Source organism: Lingula anatina, chromosome 3 (genome assembly GCF_051362555.1).
Source record: "Lingula anatina isolate TDL-2025a chromosome 3, LinAna3.0, whole genome shotgun sequence".
Taxonomy (NCBI): domain Eukaryota; kingdom Metazoa; phylum Brachiopoda; class Lingulata; order Lingulida; family Lingulidae; genus Lingula; species Lingula anatina.
Genome location: NC_141769.1, coordinates 21,122,894 through 21,145,491, shown reverse-complemented (window position 1 = coordinate 21,145,491; position 22,598 = coordinate 21,122,894). Strand labels below are relative to the sequence as shown.

General features: G+C 34.4%; 1 protein-coding gene across 3 annotated transcripts in view; it reads left to right on the top strand.

The window, feature by feature from the left end:
- LOC106180564 (nucleoporin NUP188-like) overlaps positions 1-22,598 on the top strand; it is a 79,022-nt gene that overhangs the window by 24,140 nt on the left and 32,284 nt on the right. For 2 of the 3 annotated variants that reach the window (XM_087009794.1, XM_087009791.1), the window contains exons 21-34: positions 872-959; positions 5,411-5,487; positions 5,767-5,881; positions 6,622-6,742; positions 11,591-11,654; positions 12,383-12,514; positions 14,272-14,515; positions 15,157-15,246; positions 16,015-16,146; positions 16,687-16,749; positions 16,976-17,079; positions 17,483-17,546; positions 17,768-17,844; positions 18,337-18,412. In XM_087009794.1, coding sequence (XP_086865920.1) covers positions 872-959; positions 5,411-5,487; positions 5,767-5,881; positions 6,622-6,742; positions 11,591-11,654; positions 12,383-12,514; positions 14,272-14,515; positions 15,157-15,246; positions 16,015-16,146; positions 16,687-16,749; positions 16,976-17,079; positions 17,483-17,546; positions 17,768-17,844; positions 18,337-18,412 — 1,447 coding nt within the window. The remainder of the gene's footprint in view (positions 1-871; positions 960-5,410; positions 5,488-5,766; positions 5,882-6,621; positions 6,743-11,590; positions 11,655-12,382; positions 12,515-14,271; positions 14,516-15,156; positions 15,247-16,014; positions 16,147-16,686; positions 16,750-16,975; positions 17,080-17,482; positions 17,547-17,767; positions 17,845-18,336; positions 18,413-22,598) is intronic. The other variant, XM_087009792.1, reaches the window with a different exon arrangement.

Below are 22,598 nucleotides of genomic sequence, written 5' to 3'. Positions count from 1 at the left end.
ACTTTCCAAATTAAAGTTTAGATGTTGAGTAAAAATGGGTAACAGTTTCTCAAACATCTGTTGGTCATTTACGAAAAGGTATTAGAGTAAATGAAGCATCACTGCTTTTCTCAAAGATATTGATGAGAGGTGTTAGAGACAGAAGTCATGCAGTTTGACACCAGAGAGAACTAAATGATGTTAATAGGTATAAGCTTTGATATACATTTTCTTGGGTCTTGTCAAAATTTTGAATAAAAAGTGTTTTCTTTTTTTTAATATCTGCGACATCTGAAGAACTTTGCCTCAAGACGGCAGTTTGAATGCTAAAAGCTGCAGATAGATCAGGAATAGTACATGTACTAGTGTAAATAAACACATTTAATTGAAACCAAAATAATTAAGAAATGGGCCTTTTTTTTTTTCATTTATTGTAACATACTTGTGCTAACTTTTGGATAGCTTCTCAGAACTATATACCAGTGATTTGTATAAAGTGATCCCTCTTCAGATGAAAACGTTATAAGATTTTTGAAACAATATAAGCTAAATTTGAGAGCTAGTTTTCATCGTTTTGTCCAAAGCCCATTCATTGGCAACATTAGATATATATCAAGCATCACCATAGTTTCTATATTCAGTGGATGTACCAAGTAAATGTAAAATAGTTTTTCGCTCAACATGAAGTACCCCCACTATCTGATATAAAAAATGGTCCACCCCTCCAAACTTGAGGTACCTGCATAAAACACACTTTTAGTTTCCACAAGTACATTGCTAATAACCAAAGGGAATAGTTAAATTACTTTTACTGATTAGATGAAACATCTTATAGCTATGTGAGTTTAACATGAAGTTGATTTACTAATGTTTGAAGTATAATATTTTCCAGGTTCAGTGCACTGCCATCGCCTCCTATTGATTTATTAGGGAGATGTTTGGATGTTGTGGCAATATTTGCCCAAGAACAACCAGGAGAGGTAAGGTTTTTGTTTTTCACAGTGTATATATATTATGATCACCTGAGTGTCCGCGTTATCACTGCATGTAGCTGCATGTCTCTGTACGACACTTTTGTTCACCTTCTTACTTGTCTCAAACATACAGGATGTGTCTCATTGTCAGTTAGAAATTGAAATTCGGCATAATTGAATTGGTCCATATATATTTATGGACAAACACAAAGTGCCTGTACATAAAGTCATCACTTCACCATTAGTGGTAATTGCCCTCATTGTTGCCCTATCATGCTCTAGCTATCTTAGATTTTGTGCTCCTAAACAGGCACACCCAAAGAATAAAATATGTTAGTATGTAAGGACACGTACAGACGAATCCTGTCTGTACATATATCCATGACATGCATCTGCCGTTCATACAGATACAGATGCTGTACCTTTCAGAGATAGCACAATAAATGGAAATCCTTTTAACCTTTTGTATTCAAACTTACAGCACTGTTGATTACATGTGTATCAGTAAAATGCAGGTCCACTTTGAAAATCAGTTTGATTGAACCATCGTTTGATTATTCATAAGAGTTACAATAACAGAAGTCAATTCAAGGGTCATTTAAAATTGATAACAGTGTACAATGTATATAATGCAAAATTCAGAAAGCACTATTGACAAGTGGTCCCTTAATGAACATACTAAAAAAACATTTTTAAGCGCTATAAGGAAATAGCATTTTTTATTGGGATTTTCAGTGTGTAAATTTGGTATGTACACTTATAAATGAAAGTAAATTGCCCTCATTTTCAGTCAAAAAAACATAAAAAGTACTTGAATTAATGCTGTAAAATGTCTGGAATGTTTGTGATTTTTATGTACAGACACAGATGTGTCTGTACATATAGCCATCATCTGCGTCTGTTGTCGCCGTCGTCGCTGTCGTCACCGTCGTCGCCGTCGCCGTGCACTTTTACCGATAATACGATAAGTGGAAAACCATTTTACCTTTTGACTTGAAACTTGCAGAACTGATGAATATTCATAATACACAGGTCAAGTTCGAAAATCAGCATGATCGGGTCACTTTTAGGGAATTTATGCTGTTTTTTCACTTTTTTCAGCATATATGCAGCACCGATAACACAATAAGTGGAAAACCATTTTACCTTTTGACTTGAAACTTACAGAACTGATGAATATTCATAATACGCAGGTCAAGTTCGAAAATCAGCATGATCGGGTCACTTTTAGGTAATTTATGCTGTTTTTTCACTATTTTCAATATAAATGCAACACTGATAACACAATATAAGAAAAATGGATTGGCCAATTGTAATTATACTCACAGGAGTGATCAATCTTACTAAAACGCAGGTTGAGTTCGAAAATAAGCATAATCGGGCCATTACTTAAGAAGTTATACTGTTTTTTCACATTTCCTCAGATTCAATTATTAGGCATGTTAACAGTCTCATTATTTAACTAATAAGATGCCTAAAAGTGTTTGTTTGATATTTCCTGCATCTTTACAACATTGTTAGTTGATTATGTCAAAAACATGGTAAACTTGTTATCATGTATTGTGTAATAAAGTGTCAAAAATGGAAATAAACTCATATCATTGCAGTTTGTCAGATTCAATCATCCACTATGTTCAGAATCTCAGAATGGAGGAAATTGGACATTTAACACTGTTCTATTGATACTTTTCCCATCTCATCAATTTTCTTAGTTGGACATATAAAAATGGCAGTAAAATGTTTATTATGTTTTATGTTAAAAAAGTGTTAAAAATGGAAATAAACCCATTTCAGAACAGTGCTGTCTTGTTTACATTTTGGCATTATCAAGGCGTGACTTTGAAGTTCCATGGGCCTGAAGACCTTTGCTAGTCACATTTTCTGAATATCTGTGATACAAATATTTTATAATTATTTCACTTTTTTCAGCATATATGCAGCACCGATAACACGATAAGTGGAAAACTGTTTTTTCCTTTGGTTTGAAACTTACAGAACTGATGAATATTCATAATACGCAGGTCAAGTTCGAAAATCAGCATGATTGGGTCATTTTTAGGGAATTTATACTGTTTTTTTCACTTTCTTCAGCATATATGCAGCACCAATAACACGATAAGTGGAGAACCATTTTACCTTTTGGTTTGAAACTTACAGAACTGATGAATATTCATAATACGCAGGTCAAGTTCGAAAATCAGCATGATCGGGTCACTTTTAGGGAATTTATGCTGTTTTTTTCATTTTTTTCAGCATATATGCAACACCGATAACACGGTAAGTGGAAAACCATTTTACCTTTTGGCTTGATACTTACAGAACTGATGAATATTCATAATATGCAGCTTAAGTTCGAAAATCAGCATGATTGGGTCACTTTAAGGGAATTTATGCTGTTTTTTCACTGTTTTTAGCATTTATACAACACTGATAACACGATAAGTGGAAAACCATTTTACCTTTTGGCTTGAAACTTGCAGAACTGATGAATATTCATAATACGCAGGTCAAGTTCGAAAATCAGCATGATCGGGTCACTTTTAGGGAATTTATGCTGTTTTTTCATTTTTTTCAATGAAAGTTATGCTGTTTTTTCACCTATTTACCTATTGATATTTTTCTTATCTCAACAATTTTGTTTGTGGATCATATAAAAATGACTGTAAATTGATCATTTTGTTTTATGCAAAAATGTGTTATAAATGAAAATAAACTCATTTCAGTACGGGTACCTTTGTTAACATTTTGGTGTTTTCATGGTGTGACCTTGAACCTCTATAGTCCTGAAGACATTTACTAGTCCTATTTTCTAAATATCCTTGTAACCTGCAGTTCATAGTTTAAGATTTTTGTTGATTTTGCTGTTAATGATTGTAATTTTGCATCAAAATGGAAGGAACCCCTATTTTGAGCACTGTCGCCATATAGTAAACATTAAAGGAAAATCATTTTACTTACTGTTCTCAAACTAATAGAAAAGAAACATAGGACTAAAATCCATCTTCATTTGGTAAATAAATCAATTGGTTTAATCTTCTGGAAGTTATACAGGTTTTTGTGAAAATTAAATTTTTCACATATTTTGTTTGAAAATTTTAATAACTGGATGATTCTCCCTTTTAACATATAACTAAATTGTTATGATCTGATTAACTACAGAGAACTCAAAAAATTAGAAGTATTTAATTTACATGTATTTAAATGTTTTGTTTAGTGATATGATCAGTACTGTAATATACTGTAATGTATACTAGTATCAATGTCTGCCTTTTGAAAGACATTTCAAGTTAAAAGCAATAGTCAGTGCTACGTACTTTTCAAGCTACAAACAAAAGCCAGTGCTAATTATTAAATTTATGAATTTTTTGTGAAATTTTCATTTTTCTCATTCTGGCACTTTAATTGTAAACTTGAAATCTGATGGGTCTGAAGCCTTATGCTTTTACTTTCATCAGTGTTACCTGTTGTGCATAATTAAAATTTGATGTTGACTGTGCAGTTAAACATAATGTATTATTGCATCAGAAATGGCAGTCTCCTGTTTTATTTTGTGTATTATTGTTTTCTGCTTTTCTTAAGGTGTGACTTATGGACCTGAAGACCTTTGATAGACAAATTTGTGTGGTCAGTCTGTAAATTCCCCTTGGGTATTCACTAGGCTAATTTCAGTGCTATAAACTCATTTGCCTAATTAAGCGGCCATTAAATGAAATTTCATAAAGCACACTTGTTGATATTTCCCTGTAAACTCCCAAAGGTTAAGCTCTCTGCTAGATAACATAGTGTCCATAATAAGGAAGCAGTGAATAGCAGCTTTATTGGAATTATATTTTTGTTGTTTTCTTTTTCATTTTTTCTCCAACACTGGCATTTTTAAGATGTGATTTTTAACTCCCAGCCACCTGAGGCTCTGCACATTTTCAGTATTTCCACATAAGCAGTTGTATTGGTATTTATGTCTTTAAACACGCTGTAATATTATTTTATGCACTGTCATCATTTTTCATATATTGGGACTTTCATCATGTGAATTTTAACTCTCGTGGTCCTGAAACTGTAATCTTATTGAAAGGTTGGATTGAGACCATCTTCTGGGTCTCCTGGAAGACAGTCAGATTTTAAAGTTTATATTAACACGTTTCTGTTGGAAGACCATCAAAATGGAGGATGGATCAACAAAGATACTTTGGAATACTGTCAGAAAATATCTCTGGATTTGCACCATGTTACCTGTTGTGCATGATTAAAAATCAGTGTTGACTGACTGTGCTATTATAAGCATTTATTATTGCATCAAATTGACAAAAGGACCTATTTTGCATCTTTTTTTTTCTGTTTTCTGTCTGTACATTTGACAGCTTTGCTGCCTTGTTTACAACATTGCCTAATAAATTGTTAGTTTTGGTTGATTTGTTTCATATTGTTGATTGAGTGAGTGATTTTTGTTCATTTGAAAGGTTTGGCATCTGATTCAGCAGACTGGACTTCTTCCATTTTGGACGGAGAATTATACCCTGGTTGAAGAAGCTGTTAGGTATGTTTCAAGAAGCAGCCATACATCAGAGGTGATCCTTTATCTAGATGATATGACAGTGGTCATGTGGACCTCATGTGACCTATTACATTGCAAAAATGAAAACTTGGGTCAAATTGAATATTGTTATAGAAAAGATAGATATGACATTACCATGGCTGAGGGGGTACTTTCTACATCTGTTCAATGCCTGTTTATTGTCTTTATTAGCTGTGTATATAGGAAATACATATGAAAAATAAGGATATAATAATGACCAAGTATTGCTTCATGTTGCAGTGGCAGTGGTCTCAATTCTGGCAGTTATGGTATTGTTCTAGCTGGGAATGAATGTCCTCTAGGCAGATACCCTGTCACTCTTAGTGTGCTACAACTGATGGAAAACATGATTATGGTAAGTAGATACCTGAGGTGGACAACTGCTGACAGTGATCAAAGTAACTAGGTTTATAATTTACTTATAGCACTTAATTCATATGTGTGCCATGGAAATCATGATCATATTGTATACATGTTAGTCTTTGTGTTGATTTAACTTCAAGATTGAGACAAACTGTCTATTACTATAACATAGGATTATAATAATATAATATAATATAATATAATATAATATAATATAATATAATATAATATAAGAAATTTTGTATTACTGAGTTTGCAAATGTAATTGAATGTGCATTTAGTGGGCAATAAACTTGTTGTCATCAGAACCTGTCATCTAAAATTGTTCTTCACTTTTTATGTACAGACACATCATGGACTTTTAACCATATATTTCACAAACCTATCATACATGGCAAATAATGCAAAATTCAGAAAGCACTATTGACAAGTGATCCCTTAATGAACATACTAAAAAATCATTTTTAACTGCTTGAGAAAATAGCATTTTTATGTACAGACATAGATGTGTCTGTACATATAACCCTCGCATATATCTGTCATCGGCATTGTCAACTTGCACTTTCAGTGTTATACAAATAAAGTGAAAACTGTTTTACCTTTTGTCTTCAAAACAGAAGTGAAGAATATTCATAAAATTTAGGTCAAGTTTGAATATCAGCCTTATTGGCTCATTTTCACAAAAGTATTGATTTTATATATATATATGTGTGTGTTTTACTGTCCTTTTAGCCATTGAGTCAGCTGCAGAGATTGCAAGAGCTAAGCCCATGTTTGGTGTTCATCCTTAGGGAGGTCTTCCCAGCCTACCGCAAGTGGAGATATATCAGTTTTAAGCAAAGAGACTCCCTAGGTATGTGTATGGGTCTGAGGTAAATGAAGCTCTTTGTTGGATTTTGTCCTGGTTTTGTTATGATTTCCAAATACAGAAACGATCACTATATCTGTCCTAGTCTGTGCCATATTTTTGTCTTCACTTAACATTTACCATATAAATACTAAATGTTAAAATGTAAATCTCTTTTAATTCTTTGAGGGGAGTCAATGTAGCATAATTTGCTTATTTATTTATTTATTGTACCACCAGCGTTAGCGCTGGCGGTACACATGGTTTTAGTCCCGTCCGGTCCGTTCCGCCGGCTCCTGCGGCTCCGCCGGCTCCGCCGCCATGTTACCGTTACCGCTTCTCCTCCTAGACGGTACTCATCTCTTGGATTTAGGTCACCTATAATCTCAACTCGTTCCACGTAAAATTTGGGCTTTGTCGGTATTGGGGTCTAGGTGTGGCACTCATTGCAATGCACCCTTGTCCAAAAATGGCAAAATTAAATGCTAATTATCTACCCTACGGAAGGAATTATGGGAAAAATTTCTACAGACGGCTTTCCAAAAGTCATATGTGTAGATTTCAAATATGCCCTTGGATTTGACCTTTGACCTTTATTTCAAGGTCAAACGGGCAAAAATTTTCAAAAAAATGAATTTTTTTTCGAAAAAAAATTTATTTGCGCTGTTATTCAGACACCACACAAACTTAACCAATAATATTATTGGAAAATGTTACCCTTCAGGTCATCTTTCATCTGTGTGAATTTGGGGTCAATCGGTGCATTTTCACGGGTGTAGCGGCCATAAGATACCGAAACTGAAAACTGTCTCTAATTCGGGAACCGTTAATGCTAGAGACCCATTCTTTTTTGCATTTTGTAGAGCATGTAAAGCCCAACACTGTAGGTGGTCTCCGTTTTTTTGTATTCCATAGGGTTTTCGAGTTACGCTGTATCAAAAAGTACATATTGGTGGTGAAAGCAAAATGTGAAGTACGGTAATGGATAATAAATTTTGAACTCCGGAAAAATAAAACATAAGGCTTGGCAAAGCAGACAACTTGTGGTCAAAAATGACATTATTTCATCAAATTTGAACTTCTGGAACTTCAGAGCACCTCCCATTTCAAGAATTTTGACCAAAAAGACCTTTTCTTTATTTTAATTAATTTTTTCTGTAGGAAATTTATGGCACATTAAGGTAACTCCGAAATTATAACATTTAGTCCCTTATATCTCCAAAACTGGCAGAGATAGGTCCATAGTTACTATTGAAGTTGAATAGGAAGTCATGTACTGGCAATCTTACTGTGACCTTGAAATTGACCTTTGACCTACTTTTCACCATGAACTGAACTTTGCAAATTTTGCCTCCCTTTTATCTCCAAAACTGGCAGAGATAAGTCCATAGTTACTATTGAAGTTGAATAGGAAGTCATGTACTGGCAATCTAAATGTGACCTTGAAATTGACCTTTGACCTACTTTTTATCATGAATTGAACTTTGCAAATTTTGGTTCCCTTTTATCTCCAAAACTGGCAGAGATAGGTCCATAGTTACTATTGAAGTGGAATAGGAAGTCATATACTGGCATTCTAAATGTGACCTTTAAATTGACCTTTGACCTACTTTTCACCATAAACTGAACTTTGGAAAATTTTGCTTCCCTTTATCTCCAAAACTAGCAGAGATAGGTCCATAGTTACTATTGAAGTTGAATAGGAAGTCATATACTGGCAATCTAAATGTGACCTTAAAATTGACCTTTGACCTACTTTTCACCATAAACTGAACTTTGGAAAATTTTGCTTCCCTTTATCTCCAAAACTAGCAGAGATAGGTCCATAGTTACTATTGAAGTTGAATAGGAAGTCATATACTGGCAATCTAAATGTGACCTTAAAATTGACCTTTGACCTACTTTTCACCATGAACTGAACTCTGCTAATTTCTTTCTCTTTTAACTCCAAACCTGGCAGAGATAGGTCCATAGTTACTATTGAAGTTGAATAGGAAGTCATATACTGGCAATCTAAATGTGACCTTGAAATTGACCTTTGACCTACTTTTTATCATGAATTGAACTTTGCAAATTTTGGTTCCCTTTTATTTCCAAAACTAGCGAGATAGGTCCATAGTTACTATTGAACTTGAATAGGAAGTCATATACTGGCAATATAAGTGTGACCTTGAAATTGACCTTTGACCTACTTATAATCATGAACTGAACTCTGCTAATTTCTTTCTCTTTTAACTCCAAACATGGCAGAGATAGGTCCATAGTTACTATTGAAGTTGAATAGGAAGTCATATACTGGAAATTTACTGTGACCTTGAAATTGACCTTTGACCTACCTTACAATGAACTTAACTTTGATTGTACCATTTTAAGTTATATATATTATTTGCGTATTTTGAAAATTCTTGTTGATTGCATTTTTACAGCTTGTCAAGCATAAGACTGGTGGCTGTGTCCCTTATTTTGCGTATGTGGGGGTCTATACGAATGCGCTTGCTCCAGCTGGTGGTACAATATTCGGAGGCGGTATCGCCTCTCTGATCCTCTAGTTTATTTATTTATTTTCAAAATTTAATTTTGTACTACTTAGAGTCATTTCTGTATTGTTCACTCTATAAAATATAATCTAAATTTCTGATTTATGTAAGATTAACCTGTTGTTTAGGTGAAAGTTATTGTGACTTATGAAAAATATTTCAGCCCCCAACATTTCTATATGTCATCTACCCTGTTTCTATGTATATCTTTATATATAATGACTTAGTATGTTTTGTATTTTATGTCTAGTTTTTAGATAAGCATTAACTGGTATATGTAGTTATTTCACACTTTGTGTTCAGCTTCATTCCACAAAATATTATTATTATTATTATTATTATTATTATTATTATTGTTATTATAATATAATTCCAAAAGAACTATGGGCAACAAGTGCAGTGCTGGCGGTTCACATGGTTTTAGTCAGGACCCATCTTGTCTGTCTCAGCTGCCGACTCTGCCGTCATGTCACCGTTACCTCTTCTCCTCTTATTCTACAAAGCCTGCATACCCATCTCTTGGGTTTTGGTCAAACATAATCTCAACTCCATCCACGTAAAGTTTGGGCTTTGTTGGTGTATGGGTCTAGTGTGAGTATGGGTCGTAGTGAAAAAATTATTAATAGATGGCTTATCGAAAGTCATATGGAGATTTCAAATATTTCCTTGGATTTGACCTTTCTTTCAAGGTCAAACGGGCCATTATTTTCAAAAATTGGGAATAATATTATGGGCAGGTGTTACACTTGGGGTCATCTTTCATCTTCATGAGTTTGGGGTCAATTGGTACATTATCATGGGAGAAGCAGCCATAAGATGCTGAAACTGAAAACTTTCTTTAATTTTGGAACTGTAAATGCTAGAGACGTCTTGTTTTTTTTTGTTTTTTTTTCATTTTGTAGAGCTTGTAAAGCACAAAACTAGATGAGGTGTCTGTTTTTTTTTTTTCATATCGTTAGAGTTGCGCTTTATGAAAAAGTATACATCACAATATTCAGAGGTGAAGATCATGAAATACTCCAACTTAGCAGAAGTATGCCCATAGTTACTAGTGAACCTGAATTGGAAGTTAAATGGGGGCAACCTAACTGTGACCTTGCAATTGACCTTTGACCTACTTTTCACTAGAAACTGCTCTTTGCAAATTTTCCAGTCCTTATATCTCCAAAACTGGCAGAGATATGCCCCTTAATTACTCCTGATCTTGAAAAGGAACTTATAACATAACTCATAACATGACAGTCTTCATATGACCTTAAATTTGACCTTTGGCCTACTTTTCACCATGAACCACACTTCTAAAATATCCAAATCATGTATTTACTATTGAACTTGGATGGGAAGTCCTATATACTCAATCTTATGTTGTTTTTTTTATTTAAAAAAATCATTTCTTGTTTTTACTAATATTTATGCAATAACAGGATATGTCTAGTCTTATTGAAATTTCATCCGAACAGTAGATCCTGTCCAGTAGATGTAAGGAAACTGAACGGATGTGGTCTGAATGATCAGTAAGCTAAAAGGTTTATTGCACAGACTGCATAAGATTCTATGATGCTTTTGATGAGAGATCCTCTAATTTCTAGCATGAGGATTTATTGGCTAATTTAAAATCCTTTAGTTTCATTGGTTATTGTGCTACCAGTGTGAGCACTGAGACACTAGATTTATAGGTATATGGGATGCTTGTGGTATGTAGGAGTCCAGCTTGCTCAATTTTTGATGTACAGGCTAAGAACATTTTATGTATTTAATCCTGCTGGTGTTACAAACACAAGAGGCATTAGTACGTACCTCTGATCTCTTCATCATTATCATCATCATCAGAGTTTATTTTATACTGGACGGGATTAATCCTTAACAGAGGGTGGGGCCAGTCTGACACGCAGTCTTCCTCTCCAACTTGATTTATCCTGAGGGTCCTCGCCGACTAGACCAAGCGCTTCCCTGTCTCTTCTCACCACGTCCTTCCAAGCTAACTTTGGTCTGCAAGGCCTCTTTCTATCCTCCACTACTTCAACTTCTCTCACGCGGTTAATCCAGCCATCGCTTCTCTCTATATGCCCGAACCATCGGAGTCTACTGAGGCGCAGCACTTCTTCAATGTCCTGCAGACCCAACTTCAGGAGCAGAGAATCAGAGCTAGCCTCGTCTTTTAGCTTGACATTGCAGATCCATCTGATCATGGCTCGGTCATTACGGAGCAGTCGTTGAATAGTGTCACTGGTGGCAGCCCACATCTCAGAGGCATGAAGCATGACGCTTCTGACGCATGCAGAGTACACTCTTAATTATACAGTATTTTTTATTTAAGGTTACAAATGTTTGGACATCTTCCACAAGATCCTCACTCTCACAGATACTACTCAAAATGCCAAGTAAGTTTTCAACCTGTATTGTTTGTCATTGTGACTCTCCAATACATTTGCTCAGATCATAACTGTAAAACCATTTTTTTTTACATTTTTTTCCAGTGCCTTTGCAACATTTGTCCTACTAGCAACATGCCTGATTTTTGTTTTGCTTTAAATTTGCAAAGTATATTATTATCTATCTTCTCAAGATCCACGTTCTTCCCCCAGCTGGTTAGCATGATATGGATTACAAGGCAAAATCATCATGAAACAACCAACAAATATCCAACCACTTGTCACAAAATTTTAGATACACTTTCCTTTAAATGGGATTCTCCTGGCTTTCATGTTTTTGTTTAGACAAAATGAAAGATACAAAATGCTGCAAAATGGCATCAAGATTTAAATTGCTTTAGAAGTTTGGTCTTGCTACAATTCCCATGATATCATGAAAACTGTGTTTGTTCTATAGATAGCTGGCAAAGGTTAATATCTTAGAAATAGGTGACAATAATATTACTAACCAATTTAAGGGTAACAAATGGTAATCATTGTACCTGTTGTGAGCGATGAAGGAGTGCACTGCATTTGGGATATTTTAGACATTTACTTTTAGACCTTTACTTTAAGCTTTAAGAATTTTTTTTATTTATTTATTTTTTATTATTATTAATTTTTTCTACACGTACAGGCATCCATTACACTTACAATTAAAAATATTCCAGAATTAAATTTCATAACATCTTGATCAATTTCAGGTCAGAGCCCAGTCTGCGCTCAGTTTGTGTCCATGGCATGTTATTCAGTGAAGCTGGCCGAGCACTGCTGGAGATTGTGGCTACTGGCACAGATACACTGGAACAACTACTAGCACAGCAGAGCAGGTAACAACATGGTTGGCTGCAACACATTTAAGACTGGGTTCCCGTGCCTAGATCGATCCATCTGGATCGCCCTAACTCCCTGGGGAGTCTCACTCTAAATTGCTATCAACTAACCGGCTTAAATGTCTGTCACCCCTACCGAATCAGCTAGGGGTATAGATAATTTAAGCCGGTTAAGTCGATAGCAATTTAGTGAGACTCCCCAGGGAGATAGATCGATCCAAATATCTGTGGGAATGGTCCCTAAGATTTGATCCTTTTTATATGCATACACTGATGTGTCAAGGTGGGCTACTGTGATATCTTCATTGTTGTCAGTGAAGATAAGAACATATATATGTATTTACTATAAGAAGACTATGAAGCTTTTTTTCTGGTGTAAATATTTCAAGTTATATGTAAGTTACAAAATTTTCTTTGCTAGTAGCATATGCATATTATCCAGCGTGTATAGTGCATTGCCTTACCAATTTCTTTTGAGGACTTCATTTTAACATGTCACAGAGAGCAAGGTTAGAATTGTTTTTGGATAAGCATAGGTTTATGTGGATTCAAGTTAGAATGTTTTTCTTTGGTATGTTCATTACTGACCAAAAGATCTAACCACTATCATGTTAATACACTGTTTTCCTTCTAGATTTTGTCACAAAATTTTGAGTGAAAAATGTACATAAAAACTCATGGAACACTACTTTGACATGGAGCACTACTTTATCATTTTTGTCAAATTTGAGTAATTCATTTTAAAGTTTTAAGTGGTCACTATCAATGAATAAGACATACATGTACCTTTGTGGATTTATTTTTGGTACACTTAATTATATTTGAAACCTTTGTTTTGTCATGTGCATTGTGTCTTAGAGACAAAAATTGTCATGTAAACCTATCAAACAAATTAAAAATTATAGAACAGGCATTGTTTGCCGTGCCACTTGGCTGTATTATATCTACATGTCTGCTGGTTATGACATCATAACTTAGTTGAACAGTCACCTTGTATTTACATAATAGTGGCATAAAGAAAGCAAAGAAAAAAAGATATTTGAGGGGATTGACAACCAACGCTATGAAGTAGGACACATGATAATAATGACACCTTAAATGTACTCTTACAAACATGTTTTATATGCAGACACTTAAAGCGTCTGTATGTATTCTGATTGGTCTGACTGTCTGCATCGTCACTGACACATGGCATTTGTCCCATAAATACCTGTATTTTTTTTTACTGAGTTGCATTGTTTGGTAAAGAGACAGGTTGCTTTCAAAAATCGGCATGATCAGTTTACATTTACAGTATTTATTCTTTTTTTTTTTTGTGAATTTTTTTATTTTTCACACATTAGCATTTTCAGTGGCTTTTAAATCCCATGGAACTGAATCACTTGCTAGTTTTTCAATGTTCGTGTTACCTGTAGTACATAATGTAAGAGGGTAAGTGATTATGCTATTTTAAAGAATTATGTAACAGTGCATCTGAATTGGCCAAAACATTATTTGGTGCACTTTTTTCTGCGTAATGTCTGAACATATGTCAGCTTTGCTGCCTTGTTTCCTGTATAGTGTCTGTATATTTGCCAGCTTTGCTGTCTAGTTTTTTAGTCTGTGACATCAATTGATATCGCATTTATATTATATAAATATTAGGTGAGCAAATTATTATCATAATTATGCTAGCATGACTAAGCATTAATTCTGCAATTGCTTGTAGTTATAATTAGCATCACATATAACCCCTATTTCCTTTGCCTTTCCAGTGGTGGTGAAGGTTGTGGTGTGGACCTCATTTTCCTGGTGAGGATAGCATTCTCAGTTCTCAACCGACTGCTACTATTACGACCCTTGGACCAACCTTTGTCGCCTGTAGAACAGGCATTGTTTGCAGTGCCACTTCATAGATCAAAGCGACATCTTGTAGCCATTATAGCCCAGTACATACATCACCGTCATGACCCCAGGTTATCTGCTCTGGCCACTATGATGCTGAAGAGGCTGGCAATGGTAAGAACAGACATTTAGTCCTTTTTATGTACAGTGGTTTTATCTGTTTTCTCTGCTCAAAATGCCAAAAGATACAGGTATTATCTTACTATGTCACTGGAAAATCTGCTTCTACTTTGTACTCATGTCTACGGTCCCGTGTACCTCTAGCCAAAAATGACCAGCCAGCTTAACCCACTGACATCACAACAACCTAACACAATCGGAATATCTGCAGTCCTCCATTGAACCTGCTTTATTGATTTGAACATGCTGTCAGTTGTGAATTTATACAAATACACTCTTTATACATATATCTGTTCTGTTACGCATCCACCATTACCTCTGCCCCTATGGCCTTTCAAGAATATTTGATACTCAGTCTGACACATAATTATCTATCCTATATCTTAATGTACAATCAATAACAGTATGACCTCTATACCAAGAGATATTATGTGACAGTCACTGGTATATACATTTTATTTGGTTTTAGGAATGATTTTCATTAAGATCTAACTCAAGATATTTGAAGAGGGTGCAGGTTAATTTTTTTTCTGCTGTCAAGAAATTAAAAATATTGAAATAAGTTTTGAAAATTGATTTAATTTGTGTTGTGTATCTTCAATGAACATTGAAATGATAATAATAATATCTACCAGGTATCACCCATGTCACTGCTGGCTTGTCTTGGGCAAGATGCTGAAGCAATCAGGGATGCCTATTTGACAAGGTTGCAAGGGCAGACAGAGGTGAGCTAGATATGATCGTCTCGTACAAGGTAGATCCATAAATTGGGAATAATTAATGAAAAATGCTTGTTAAGATTGGATCTTGGATTTAGATAGTAAATATGCATTTATATTTAACAATTTGACTAAGTATTGAGTGTATGGACAAAGAAGATGTGAACAGATCAAAGGATAATTAATTTGCTTAGTGCATTTCCTTCGTGAAGCCAAGATGTGAGCTCCCATACAGGTAGGACATATATTAGGGTTATTGCTGAATTTTTGTGTCATTAAACCAGGTTGATGCAGACCAGGGCTCTATAACTTAATAGCATCACAGATTGCAACCATATGCAAACATTGCAATCAATTGCTATTTGGTCAGATCATTAGTTTCTCGATGTCGGGCTATTAATAATGTTTTAACGATATTTGAATCACATTTGACAAGCCCTATGCTATTTACATTTTCTGAATTTTATAATTAATGTTAATCTATTCTCTATTGTTAGAGAAGGTTCATTGTTTTGATCTGGGACTGTATGGAGCATAAACACATTGTGGATATCGAATTAGCACAATGCTGTTTCTGGAAGTTTCCTTAGCGTATTATTGACCTTGTTGACTGACAAATGTTTCTCTGATGAAACGGAAACTTCTAGACAAAATTTGAAATTCCTTTTTGTGTGAAGTTGAACATTTAATGTTTTTTATACATTGCATATGTATGTACCTTATATTCTGTATATTTATATTTAATTTTGAAGATGCACTTTGTGTTACTTTCAGGATCCTTGGTTAAAAGTGGTCATACTGGAGCTGTTAGCTGTCAGCGTTGAAACACAGCCTGGGTTAATTGAGATGTTCCTGAAAATGAGGTCAACAAACCAAGAAGACACATCTGGAAATGGAGAGCTTGCTGTGAGTGCTGGCACATTGGTGGAAAGATTTTGCATCTGGTGTAGATGTGAAACTCACATTTATTTAAATTCCATGTGGTCTGAATTGTGTCACCTGTTCTTGTTGTTATCACAGGGCTTCCAATATTAACTTGTTCCTAATTTTTTAACAAACAGTTTTACTTACGGAGAAATCTGATGATGGTCTGTTATAGGTTTGAATACCAAATTTAAATCCTATGTGTAACACCAGGTAACTTTTAAATTGATATAACTGGGACTGCTGTGCAATTGAAAATATCTTGTGGAAAGTCACTTACAGTACTAGTGCTTAAGATTGTATACATTTTTTCCCTTTTTAATTTACTGAAAAAATCCCTAAACGGCAAACTATTCATCATTGTTAGAATTTAATTGTAACTGCTTCCACCTTCAAGCTTGCATACAGAGCACTGTGTTCTGTGTCAAAAACCAACTACGTTCCTCTGTTTCATGTTTGAATGTTTTTAAGTATTAATAAGATTGCTTTCCTCATCCATATCATTTTATCTTTTTATTGCAGACTGAAGCAAATAGCCTTAGCTGTCTTAAAGTAGTGTTAGAGTTGATCCAAGAAAGCAAACAGGTCAGCATTTTTTTTTAAATAACGATCTTGTCAAGATGTACAAAAAGTATGCACCAAGACTAATAGATGTTCAAAATTTGTATATTTTTTCACTGCCCAAGAATTGATGTACTGTACAGTTCAGTAATCCAAGTCTAGGTATTTTTCTGTAATGTGAAAGTTATGGAAAAATGGTATTGTGGGCTATATATATATTATACATTAACAAATATGTTCTATGTTCCAGGGCACATATCATTGCCTTCCTAGTTTACTACGGGCTGCTACTGACTTCATCTATGCACTGTGGAAGGGCCAGAGAGACATGGCAATGCAGGCACTCAGAAAAAGGTTTCTTTACAAGCGTAGTCAGGGGGCACTCCATGTGCACCATCACCCCATTTCGCCAAGGAAAAATTATTTAAATTATTATAATAAAGCAGTTCAGATTGAAAATGTACCAATGTGCCATGTTTTGAATCTAGGACCTGTACTTGAACAAACCTTTTATCAGTAACTCCCATCTATGCATAATGAAAAAGAAATTTATAGAGATCCTGACATCTTTTCTCTTAAGTCAGTTGTACATGTATGTTATGTGCAGTTTTTTTAATTGACTGTTAGCATGACAGTTGATGTCTTTGTCCTGAATTGGTGCATTTATTTTTTGCATATTCTGACATGGGTATACATGTAATTTGAAATGAGATGTGGGAGTGTGCTTGGTGCTTTATCAATCCTGTCCTATTTTCAGTCCTTTGTTCTGGGGCAGTCTTTGTGCACCAGTTTTGAGAGATATTCCAGTACAGCAGGAGGAGGTGAGGCTATCTCTAACAGTAGATATATGTATTGGAAGGTTTTAAATTTCATTTTATTGGCTCTTACAAAGTAGTACATGTGTTATTCTGTGTAAAATTGTCTTGTTTTATTATTTTCTGAACCAGAACTAAACAGCAGCATGATACTTGTTTAATCTATTGTAATTTATGTTATATGCTTTGGCAGTAGTGTACTGGCAATTTGACTATTTTTTCCATAGTCGTCCTGGTCAGATGAGATGAAGACGGTAGCAAATGTGCTGAGGGTCATTGCCATGGAACTATATACTGTGCATAAGTAATACTTTCCCCCAATGTTTTACAAAGATAACTAAGTTCATTACAATGTTATGAATTTTAAGTGTGTTAACTGTAGCTGAAAATATATTACCATGGATGCCTAAATGTTTTCGCTATTCAATTTGGGATACTGTGTTGACATCTTCTTGGAAAATTAATTGATGTTATTAGCATTTCATACCAGTTTGTCTTTTGCTATTCTGTTAATCACTTCATCTTCCCTTGACCCTTAATCAACCATTGTGTTGCGTATTATTTTTAATGTTTTATAGATTGAAAATCGCAATAGTTTCAATTTTTGGTTTGTGAAAGTAAAAAATACATTGATATATTTTTTTCCCCCTCATGAGGAAAGATTGGATTGTCACATTATTTCTCAAGATTCAAAATCTTTCGACATTTATTTCCAACAATATAAAAAATGTGTATAGTAAAAGTTGTGAATTAATTTCATATGATTAATTTACATTCTTTTATAACTTTCCTATAGCACAAAAATAGAAAAGGATCTCCAAATCCAGCTGGATGTTTTTTCAAAGAATAAGAAACTCCTTCGCTGGTCTGAGGTAACTTTCCACTGCTGTGTGTGTGCATGCGTGTATGGGTGTGCTTTTTATGTACAGACACAGATGTGTCTGTACATATAGCCATCATCTGCGTCTGTCGTCACCGTCGTCGCCGTCGCCGTGCACTTTTACCGATAACACGATAAGTGGAAAACCATTTTGCCTTTTGATTTGAAACTTGCAGAACTGATGAATATTCATAATACGCAGGTCAAGTTCGAAAATCAGCATGATCGGGTCACTCTTAGGGAATTTATGCTGTTTTTTCACTTTTTTCAACATATATGCAGCACCGATAACACGATAAGTGGAAAACCATTGTACCTTTTGACTTGAAACTTATAGAACTGATGAATATTCATAATATGCAGGTCAAGTTCGAAAATCAGCATGATCGGGTCCATTTTAGGGAATTTATGCTGTTTTTTCACTTTTTTCAGCATATATATACAGCACTGATAACACAATAAGTGGAAAACCATTTTACCTTTTGACTTGAAACTTACAAAACTGATGAATATTCATAATACGCAGGTCAAGTTTGAAAATCAGCATGATCGGGTCACTTTTAGGGCATTTATGCTGTTTTTTCACTTTTTTCAGCATATATGCAGCACCGATAACACGATAAGTGAAAAACCATTTTACCTTTTGGCTTGAAAGTTACAGAACTGATGAATATTCATAATACGCAGGTCAAGTTCGAAAATCAGCATGATCGGGTCATTTTTAGGGAATTTATGCTGTTTTTTCACTTTTTTCAGCATATATGCAACCCCGATAACACGATAAGTGGAAAACCATTCTACCTTTTGGCTTGAAACTTACAAAACTGATTAATATTCATAATACACAGGTCCAGTTCGAAAATCAGCATGATTGGGTCATTTTTAGGGCATTTATGCTGTTTTTTCACTTTTTTTCAGCATATATGCAGCACCGATAACACCATAAGTGGAAAACCAATTTACCTTTTGGCTTGAAACTTGCAGAACTGATAAATATTCATAATACGCAAGTCAAGTTCGAAAATCAGCATGATTCGATTATTGTTAGGGAATTTATGCTGTTTTTTCACTTTTTTCAGCATATATGCAGCACTGATAACACAATAAGTGGAAAACAGTTTTTTCATTTGGCTTGAAACTTACAGAACTAATGAATATTCATAATACGCAGGTCAAGTTTGAAAATCAGCAAGATCAGGCAATTTTTATGGAAGTTATCCTGTTTTTTTTTTTTTTTTTTTTTTTCAATTTTTTCAGCACTTTTATAACACTGATAACATAAGTGTAAAAATGTTTTTCCTTTCCTTGGATTGAAATTTACAGAACTGGTGAATATTTATAATACGCAGGTCAAGTTTGAAAATTGGCATGATTGGACTATTTTTACAAAAGTAATGCTGTTTTTTTCCGTTTATTCAGCATACATGCAACACTGATAACGCATTTTAAGGAAAACCAATCAGCCTTTTGTCTTGCAACTCACAGGAGTGATCAATCTGACCAGTATACAGATCAAGTTTGAAAATAAGCTTGATCAGTTAAGTTTTGATGAAGTTATTAGCCTTTTTGTATATAAGTGGTTTTTCTTCAGATTTAATTCTTAAGCATGTTAACAGTCTCATAACGGTACTAATTGGATATGTTAAAGTGTTGTTTTAACATTTTCTGCTTCTTAACAATATTGTTAGTTGATTATATAAAAATGACGGTAAACCTATTATCCTGCATTGTGTAATAAAGTATCAAAAATGGAAAGGAACTCATCATTGCAGTTCGTCAGATTCAATCATTCACTATGTTCAGAATCTCCAAATGGAGCTAATTGGACATTATAAATTGTTCTATTGATATTTTTCCTATGTCAACAATTTTCCTAGTTGATCATTTAAAAATGACAGTTAATTGATGATGGTTTTATGTAAAAAAGGTGTTGAAAATGGAAAGAAAATCATTTCAGTACAGTTATCTCTTGTTAACATTTTGGCATTTTGAAAGTGTGACCCTAACTTCCATGTCCTTGGAGACCTTTCCATATCACATTTTCTGAATATCCATGATACTTTTATTTTTTTATAAAAAATTTGATGGTCATTATGCTGTTAAGTATTATGTTATATTGCATGAAAGTTAAAGAAAACCCTATTTTGGATACTGCTGCCAGGATAGCGATTAAGGGAAAACCATGTTACTTATGATAATCAACCTTACTGAAAAGACTGAAGTGCAGCTTGTGTTGGAAAACCATCGTAATTGTTTTCTGTTTTGAAAGCAATGCAGTACAGTGCTATTTGGTGCAATAAATGTATATGGATAGTAGGCAGTTAATTCGGGGTTATAAAATAATTTGCTTAATTGATTTTCAAGTTATTTCAGGGTTATAAAATAATTTGCTTAATTAATTTTCAAGTGGGTATTAAATGAGATTACATAAACACACATTGAGATTTCATTGTAAAGTCCCATCGGTTTAGCTTTCTTAACTGTGTCACATAATTAGGAATCGATGATTATTATGCAGGTAAATGTTATTTAATATGGAAAATAAGTTTACAAAAAAAATTTTGTGTAACGCTTACATTAATGCTAAAGATGAATAACAGTGCCTTATTATTCTCAAACTCAATAGGGTTATTCATATCATGTTAGTAATTGTACAGCTAGATTAAAAGTTTGAATAGCAGCTTTATTGGTATTTTTTGTTATGTTTTATTTTACATTTTCTTTTAATTTTTTTATGCTGTTTTTTCACTTTTTTCAACATATATGCAACATTAATAACACAATATAAGAAAAACAGCTTAGCCAATTGTCATTATACTCACAGGAGTGGTCAATCTTACAAAAATGCAGGTTGAGTTCGAAAATCAGCGTTATCGGGCCATTATTTTAGAAGTTGTACTGTTTTTTCAAATTTCCTCAGATTCAATTCTTAGGCATGTTAACAGTCTCATTATTGAACTAATAAGATACGTAAACGTGTTTGTTTGATATTTCCTGCATCTTTACAACATTATTAGTTGATTATGTAAAAATGATGGTAAACTTGTTATCATGTATTGTGTAATCAAGTGTCCAAAACGGAAATAAACTCATATCATTGCAGTTTGTCAGATTCAATCATCCACATCTGCCATGATGACCATGATGGGAAAACCGTGTTACTTATGATTGTCAAACTTTCAAAAAAGAAACACAGGACTAAAATGCAGCCCAAGTTGGAAAAGCAGTCTAATGGGCTTCTTTTTCTGGAAGTTATACATTTTAGTGAAATATTCATTATCTTTTTGGCATATTCATTGTGGGACTCGGAGCTCCCATGGACATGAAGCCGGATGGTAATCAAATTTTCTACATGTTCATGCTATTTATAGTCAATAATCAAAAATTGGTGATAATTATTCTATAATTTATTATGTAATGTTACATCAAAATTGACAATAATCTTTTTGCACTGCTACTGCAAACATTATGAAAAGAAAACTGTGTTATTGTACCACCAGCGTAGGCGCTGGCGGTACACATGGTTTTAGTCCCGACCCGCATGTTCCGCCGGCACCTCTGGCTCCGCCGCCATCTCACCGTTACCGCTTCTCCTCCTAGACGGTAAGGGCTGCCATACCCATCTCTTGGATTTAGGTCACCTATAATCTCAACTCGTTCCACGTAAAATTTGGGCTTTGTCGGTGCTGGGGTCTAGGTGTGGCACTCATTGAAATACACCCTTGTCCAAAAATGGCAAAATTAAATGCTAATTATCTACCCTACGGAAGGAATTTTGGGAAAATTTTCTACAGACGGCTTTCCAAAAGTCATATGTGTAGATTTCAAATATGCCCTTGGATTTGACCTTTGACCTTTCTTTCAAGGTCAAACAGGCTAAAATTTTCAAAAAAATGAATTTTTTACGAAAAAAAAAATTATTTGCGCTGTTATTCAGAAACCAGACAGACTTAACCAATAATATTATTGGAAAGTGTTACCCTTGGGGTCATCTTTCATCTCCGTGAATTTGGTGTCAATCGGTGCATTTTCACGGGAGTAGCGGCCATAAGATGCCGAAACTGAAAACTGTCTCTAATTCGGGAACCGTTAATGCTAGAGACCCATTCTTTTTTGCATTTTGTAGAGCATGTAAAGCCCAACACTGGGAGTGGTCTCCGTTTTTTTGTATTCCAAAC